This window comes from Equus caballus, chromosome 23, assembly GCF_041296265.1.
Source record: "Equus caballus isolate H_3958 breed thoroughbred chromosome 23, TB-T2T, whole genome shotgun sequence".
NCBI lineage: Eukaryota > Metazoa > Chordata > Mammalia > Perissodactyla > Equidae > Equus > Equus caballus.
This window is the reverse complement of record NC_091706.1, coordinates 16005394-16013973: the sequence shown is the minus strand read 5'-3', so window position 1 is coordinate 16013973 and position 8580 is coordinate 16005394. Positions and strand designations below refer to the sequence as shown.

Here is an 8580-nt window from a genome sequence, read left to right as displayed (position 1 = left end):
CACAGTTAATAGAACGTTTATTTTAAATTTACATATTTATTCTAAAATTCATCTCAAAGACAAGTGTTAGAAGTTGACTGTCCTATAAACTACCATTATTTATAATGAATAGTCTTTCAGGCTAAAATACACAGTGGGAGCAGACTGCCCCCCCTGGACCTTAAATGACCCTGATTTCACCATTCTCTTCAAGCACTCGACTGGGAATGGTAACCAGCTATTACCAGCTATTACCAATTAAAACAAGAGTCATGCTAGTGACCAATCTAGTTATTTAATGACAGCACAGTGACTTCACAGGTAACGATTTCTCAAATCCAGCACACAGAAGTACATTAAGTATGTGCAGCGACTGGATTACTCGTGGAATCTAATCCAGTGTTGCTTAGGGAATCTCCATCTGCAGTCCTATCTGTAGGAGACAAAGACCAAACGAATCCACTCCTGTCTACACGCCATGTGAGAGTACAGAGGAAGGTGTGAATTAAAGAGTTTACACCTGTTAAAAATTGGATAGCTGCTAAATTTAATTTTGGATGAAACCAAAAGACCAAGGTTGGTTTTGATATCTACCTGATGCTTATTACACAGGTTTTTGGGTTTTTTTAAACAGCCATGACACCTCTAAATTGTTGCGTTGGAATAGGTGCCTGTGATCCCAAGGGAAGCCAGCGGTAAATAAAGCAGGATTGCCTGGAGAAACAGCTCACAGTACACACCCCTGAATGAATGGCCTTTGGGTGCCTGTGTATGTGAAGATGAAACCATCATCGTTATTTTTTATTCGTACTGACATCTCATCTCACTCCACAAAAGATTTACGGCAAACTACCATCCTTAATCCCCAATTTAAAGCTAATTCTCTAGAGATCCAATAAGGGATGAAGGGAAAATTGAAAGCAGTTTTAAAAGTTTAACTAATAAAGAATATTTTATTTCTCAGCAACTCTGTGCACACAGATTAAACTGAGATGAATAAAAGTTTTATTAATTATTTGAAAAAGCAAGAGAATATCAACACTAAGACTAAGACACAAAGGGAGCTTGGACATGGACTTAGATAAAATCCTGCAAAGCTACTTTTATACCCCTTCAGTTGCCTTTTCTGGGTGAAGAGTTGAATCTCAGTGATTAGGTAAAAGGATAGCATACACGAAGACCATTCAAGTTGGTGATCTTGACCTGGACGCAAACCAGGTCCCGACTGGGTGATTACTGGGGCACAGCGAGTCCACACTGGGGGTGAGGCCAGGATTCCAGCTCACCAGCTCTCTGGCCTGATAAGCGCCACAATTTCTCTGGGCCCTGTTTCCTCGCTGAAAACAAAGGGGTTACACCAAATGACCTGAGTTCCCTGCAGCTCACATCCTGTGACTCGAAATGCACTTTAATAAGCATCACCACCCATGTACCCTTTAGGGAGCCTCGCTGAAAGTCATTCCTGTGACTTTCAGTTATTCACAAGTGGCAACGGCCTGACTACCCTAAATATTAAGAACCAATGCAAGTCAAACCTAATGTCACTATTGTCAGTGTAAATTATGATTAGTCATTTTCCAACTAACTTGATTTTTACATCAGTTTTGTAATAGTTACCACAAGCTAAATGTGTAGACTAGGACAAAAGGACTAGTCCTTTGTCTTGCCTTTCTAAACGTTCCCAATTCATAACACTGCACGGATCCTTAATCTCGCATGCCTCTGCTCTTACTCTAGTGGTGAAGCAGGCAGCCTGTCCACAGCGAGCCCGCGTCGCCCACAGTGCCTGTGGCCGCACCGCTCTGCTTCAGCCCCTGCTGGGTCGGTCTAAGCCCCTTGTGGCTCTTCTTGGTAATATGGTATATTACACAAGATTTGCTTTGCTCACACATATTAAGCAAAGTATAGGCCACAAGTTTTCAAATTACAAGTCACTTGAAAGCATTTTGTACATTAATGACAAGGGTATTATGCAAGTAGTCTTTCTAAAAACTCTCACACAAAACACCTTTGTATTTAGACTCATTTAAAACTGCGGCTAGTGATGTTTGGGTTAACAGTCGGTGCTCTAGGACATTGATTGTCAGAACCAGAAGTGCATGTATGAGAGCATAAACCAACAATGGTTCAGTGCTGACCAGGGAGGACAGAGAGAACGTGCTGGCACCGGTCACTCGGCACAGCATGCGGAGAAGAGAGTGACTCCAGAGGGAACCGAGAAAAAGGAGTTCCCCAGCGCGCAGGTCTCTCCTTCACGTCTGAAGATGGACTCTTCCTGCAGGCTTTTATTTTTTAAACAAAGTTATATTCCAGAAGAAGCTGCCACCGTCGCCATACTTGAAGAACTTGGGTTCTACTTTTGGTGTTGAACTCACGAAATACCTATTAGCTGACAAATTTTGACATTTTAATATACACACTTCAAAAGTACCCCCCAAAACTGTCTAAAGACCATCTCATTTTCCTACATAAAGTAGGTACTAAAACTCCACAATAATCATCTTTAGATGTATGTTTGACTTAGCGCATTTCACAGTATCCAATCCCTCATGAATATTTCGTAGCGTTCTCTGTTCAATCCTGACACGCAGCACGGGATTCCAGTTTGATTCAGAGAGTGTGATTCCTCTTTTCACGCTGATCAAGTAAATTTATTGTGTCTCTTTTCTGATTTGCTGCATTAAGAACTAAAAAGGAAAGAAAAAACACAATATTCTAATATTAAACATTTTGAGAAACCAGCCCAAGCAGGTCCCATTTGACCTAAGTGTCTACAAACTGTGTCACACAGAGGACAGTATCTCCCAGAGCAACAACCTAAGGTGGATTTGCATTCCTAATCAAGGACAAGGCAGTAAAGAGCCCACAGCACAGCCAGCAAGGTGCCAGGAAACAAAGCCAAAACAGCTAAGAACTCATTGTTTAAAAGAAGGAAACAATGCCCCATATCCTATAGAATGGACACGATAAAATGTACTCTCATCAAATTTTTGACATGACCAGCCCCTGGTGTGCCGCGTGGCTCCCTCTGTCAGTGCACCTCCAGCAGGAGGCCCGCTGTCTTAAGTGCCACGTACGGCGTTGGTCAACTCGTGACTCCAAAGCTCTTCCTTGACAGAGCTGAGGTCTTTCTGTGGCTTCCACCATCCTTACTCTATCCTTTGACACACAAACGACGTAAAAAGACACAGCACAAATAAAACCTAAAACCAATGTCCTAATTTACAACGACTGCACATTAAATGGTTAATGATTTTTTAATTAATTAAATGACCGCCTTAAATGAATAGTGTCTTTTAAAGTTCTCTAATAAAATTGGAGCTAATGCCTTTTTCTCCTACCGTCGCTGGAGCAAACAGGGTCTTAAAGCGGTTCAATGACATAATCTTAAAAATGATGTTGATGAGACGACTTCAACTTAAAACTCTTTCTTAAAAGAGCTTGCAGAGCATTTATCTTCTTTACTTTGCCTACCCCCTCACTCTGTTTAAAACCTTGCACAAGGCCAAATCCTGAGAGGGACACCTGGGAGTGGGGGATACAAGATCCCAAAGCGTGACTGTAAAGCCGAACATCCTGTGGGACACTAGGTTCGTTCCCGGGCAGGGAACCACAACACCCGTCTGTCGGTCTTAGTGTAGTGGCTGCGTGTTGCTGCCGTGATGAAAACTGTGCCAGTGGTATCTCAGATGCCAGCAGGGCCGCTCATGGTGCACAGGCTTCAGGGGAGCTTCCGGACTAGGACAGGCCAGGAAGAAGGACCCGGCCACCCATTTCCAAATAACTGGCCGTGAAAACCCTCTGAAGAGCAGCAGAGCACTGTCTGATAGAGCTCCAGAAGCTAAGAGGATGGCGCGGAAAGACCGGGCAGAGTTCTACTTTGCTGTACTCAGGGTGGCTAGGAGTCAGAATCAACTCGATGGCACCAACAAAAGGCTCATTTAAAAGGATGTGTCAAAAGAGATGAGAGAAACCACACCAGAAAACATGCTATTCAGGAACTGAGGGACACAAACGAGTGGAGTCAATGATAAAGAACAGAAAGATCCAGAGACCTTGTATATGCTTAAAATTCTGACTGCTAATGTGTTCACCTTTTGCATTACAAAAATTACCTAAACAGCCCATGAAAATAATTTAAAAATCAAGTTAAGACTTCTGGAAACCCCAAACAACTCCGCCAATTGTAATAACTGACATGTTGGATAAAATTGAAAGGTATTTTTTAAGAACACATTGTTGAATCAAACAAACCCAAACTGAGGGCCTTTCTCCCAAATAGCTGGCCACAGCACTTCAAAAACCATCACTGTCATAAATGATAAAGCCAGATGGCTCCGAGTTAAAGGACACTAAAGAGTATGATGGTAAACGCAGCGTGTGATCCTGGGTGAGGTCTGGGACCAGAGAGGGATACTGGCTGGACAATTCACTAAATTTAAAACATGTCTATAGATAATAGCAGGTGTCAATATCACTTTATTCATTTTGATAACTGCTCTATGGTTACATGAGACATTAACATCAGGGAACCTGGGTGAAGCGTATACGGAAATTCTTGCTATTTTTTAAAAATCTAAGCTATTTCAAAATGAAAACTTAAAATTTTTTTTAAAAAGTAAAGAAAACATTAAAAAGCATTGCCTATAATGGCAGTAAAAGAAAGAATCTGCCAGGCCAAAAATGAAGTGAAAGTTACCACTCCTGAAGGGGACAAGCATCAAAGCCACCTCTTGCCCTAAGGATTCTGTGGAAGCCTGAAGACACTGGGCTTCTCCCTTCACAGGTTCAAAAGGTGCTGGAGGCCAAAAACTCAAGACTAGGGCTCCACTCAAGACGGGAAGTCAAGAAAGGGGATCCTACATGAAGATGAAACCCTGAAGACTCCCATCCTTGGCTTAAAGGTAATGGGAAATGAACCTGGAAAGAAAGTGGGACGGCAAGAAAGCCCCAGGTGTGGACTGGCGGGATTCTTAACCACGTGAGATGACTGTGTGGAGATATAATTTGAACTTACATTTCCTATGTGATCCAAAAAAACCTGAAAAGAACTTAACTTTATTAAAGAGGTTGTGAGTTTGCAGTGCCCTCCTCAAGACTGGCAGAGGCCAACTGCGTTCTCCAGTGGAAAACAACTGTAACTCGGTCCTCAAAGACGCCCCACAGATGAGGTTCCAGGGAACCCAGGAGCTCACAGTTAAAAAGCACCAAACACACAAAGAAACAAGGGATCGTGAGAGGGAATGTGCAGAGAAAAGAGAAACACAAAGTTTTCAGATACTGCAACTAGAAGACAGGGAACATAAACAACTCTGTGTGATATACAGTTAGAGAAATAAAAGGTGTTTGCAAACGTGAGCAAGGAATAAGGGCCCACACAGAGTGGCCAAATAAAGTTCAGAAATGAAAAATAATTAAAATTAAAAACAAAGCATGAATTAAAGAATAGATAAGACATAGCTGAGGGAAAAATTGTTGAACCAGAAGATATTTCTGAGGAAATTATTCTGAATACAGACTAGAAAGGCAGAAACTGAAAACATGAAAAAGAGGATAAGCGACAGGAATAGAATGAGAAGACCCAACACACTTCTCATTGGAGTTCAGGAAGGATTCAAAAGGGGAGGAAGCGTTATTCAAAGAGACGTCGGCTGAGATCTTCCAGAGAGACTAGACCGGCCAGGTATTTTTAAAAGCTGTTAGACTTGGAACAGTGTGAATCATTAGAGAAATCAATGGCATAGAAAGAGAAAGTCCAAAAATTAGACCCAAGTACACAGGAAATTTAGCATTTGATGAAGGTAGCAACTCAAATCACTGGCTTTGACATGGCAATTTGAGATGGTGTTGGGCCAAATGGGCAGCCCTTTGGAAAAAGAAAATTGGAGCCACTCCTTGTGCCATATACCTGAACACATTTGAAACGAATCAAATGAATCAAGAGATCTAAACGTAAATATGAAAGCAGAAGAGGATTCTGGAAAGACGGTGGCAACAGTGGCATCGTTCTTGAATCTCTGAGTCCCTACACAAAGCGATTAAAGTTTAGCTAACTAAAAAACTCAAAAACCATGGATGACATTTACAACAAAACTAGACGACAAGGACTCTTGCAGACCCCAAAACATCAGCAGTTAAAGACAAACCATGGACATCCACCCATGTGATAGCAGCGTCTAGAGAGAAAACAGAGAGAACAATGGAGCATCTGATAGACCTAGCGCAAGAGAACCCCAAACAGCCAACAGATTTACAGCAGAAAGGACCCGGGCCAATGCGTGAACAGCTGGAAGTGGGGGAGCTCCTGCTACTTCCAGAGCAGGTGACCACACAGTCCACGCTAATAAGGGGCGGGTGGAGGCTGAGGCCCATGAGCTTCTGAAACCGCTCTGCCAGGGCCCCTCCCCAGGTGGAGCCCCTCACAGAGAAAAAGCGCCAGGTGTGGAGTAAAGCAGCGGCTGAGCAGGAGGGCGACAACAGACCAAGGAACCTGAAGACGGCCAAAAGACGGGACCATGTGAACTTCAAAAAGGAGAATAAATGCAACTGAGTGAGATCCATCAAATAGGTTTAAATCCTTAAGTTTATAATTATATTTTAAAAATGTCACCTTCAGAGGATGAGAGGGAAATAATTCCTGATTGTGAAAATGGTAAATAAAGAATCAAGCATTTATCCTGCCTATACTATATGAACAATACCACTGACTATTTAGAAAATATTCCAACTAACAAACGAAATAGCAATGGCTGAATTAGAATGCCACCAATCAATTAATATACAAAGGCACTGACCGTCAACTGCTGCTTACCTCACAAAAAGAAGGACACACACATTACGTGTGTCCTGATGAAAGAACACGCCACTATGCATCATCCTCCAAGGGCCTGAGCCCAAATATCAGCTGCTGATTTGCAGGAAAGAGGAAGGAAAGCAGAACATGCTAAACCACACCATGAATATACAATCCGCACCACCCGCACTGTGGAAAACTCCAGGGCAGATGGTTTGGCTCCGTAACAGACTGTAAAGAAAAGAAAGGAATGGAGGGGGGACCTGTAGATTAAGAGAGACTTAAAGACAGCTCAAATTTACGAAACTGGCGAAGTCTGAACAAGGTGTCCAGGGATGCCCACGTGGTTGGTAAATCCATAAATAAAGGCAAGAACATGCCTGGCAGAAAGGTCAGGACAGGCGTTTCTACCACAGGAGGGACGGCGCTGTGACCGGGACAGCAGAGGGGCCTCCGGAGGGCCAGCCGAGCTCTATCTCCTGACGGGGGCAGGGGGTGCTCACATTCTCAAAGTTCATGTTTTGTGTGGTGTTCTGAATCTGTTTTCCTTCATAACATAAAACAGAAAATTCTGAAAGCATACTGAACAAAAACAGGCGAATTCCTTCCAACTCTAGATGGGAAAGCTTTCTAACTACGACTTAATATCCAGGGGCAAGAAAAGAAAAAAAGACAAAAATTTTTGAAACTTTAGCATGGCAAAAACACCATAAGCAAAACCAACACAAACTGGGAGAAAGTATTTGCAACTTACATCACAGATAAAGGGCGATCTCTCTAGTGTGCAAAGAGCTACTGAAAACTGACAAAGAAAACACCAAGAACCTGACAGAAAAACCAATTTTAAAAAAGGAAACCAGGAGTCCATAGTGATGCTAAAACAAGTGTGCGTGCACACAGGGAGTGGTCCTTAAAGAACGGCAGCTGTAAAAGTGAGGGGGGACAGGACGCGGACAGTCACCGCGCAGACCAGGGTTTTTTCCAAGCTTCCCCTCTAGATGACTATCGGCTCCCAAGCGAAAATGGGCCTCTGCCATGGAGGCAGCTGGTGGGCATCGCCTTAACCAAGGCAGTACCCGCCATTACGAGGCTCCTGGTATGAAGCGAGAGGAACACCACCTGCATGCAGTCACAAGGAAGCAGACGAGTCCAGAACCCGATCCACCCCACTCTTCAGGAATCGAAACAGTAATAATATGGAGCGCTACTCCAAAAAGCTGTCTGGAAGCTGTGCGCGCACGCGAGGGCTTTCTGCTGGGCGCTGTAGAGTGATCAAGTCCCTACATGTCAGTGAAGACAAACCCCCACCGACTCCTGAGGGCCTGAGCCCACCGCACACGCGGCCCTCCCTAAAGGTCTGCAGCTGGGGCTCCTCAACCCTCCGCTGCCTCCGCTGCCCCTACACTCAAAGGCTTCTGAAGAAAACGAGTCCCCTGGAATAGCGATTACGTACAGCACTGCCGTGGGAGTCGTAGCACAGTCAGTCCACAGGTGAAGGGCCACCAAGCAGACATGAAAGTGACCCACCCCACCCCAGTTCTCACCATTTACGCTTTTGTCATTGCTGGCAAGGGCTGCCTGCTTGTCTCTTTCAGATTCTGCTTCATTTTCATCTATGTTGTAGTCATCATCTCCTCCCGGTTTCTGCTGGTTTCTCCCTATAAAATTGGCACAGACACATAAAACACAAGCTACATCACTTCTCTCTTGATGCCATAGGAACACCAGAGCTCAGGTACTGAGAGCTCTTCATGCCCCCTCTCAGGAATGACAGGGGCTCATGTGCTTGCTTCCGGTACAAATGCCCT

The 8580-nt window shown here is 43.8% G+C and overlaps 1 protein-coding gene across 3 annotated transcripts in view; it reads right to left on the bottom strand.

Moving 5' to 3' along the window:
• GOLM1 (golgi membrane protein 1) overlaps nt 1–8580 on the bottom strand; it is a 54131-nt gene continuing 45551 nt past the window's right edge. For all 3 annotated transcript variants that reach the window (XM_023627122.2, XM_001495638.7, XM_014735382.3), the window contains exons 9-10: nt 8317–8430; nt 1–2666 (exon numbers count right to left, since the gene is read on the bottom strand). In XM_023627122.2, coding sequence (XP_023482890.2) covers nt 2590–2666; nt 8317–8430 — 191 coding nt within the window. In that variant the 3' untranslated portion in view covers nt 1–2589. The remainder of the gene's footprint in view (nt 2667–8316; nt 8431–8580) is intronic.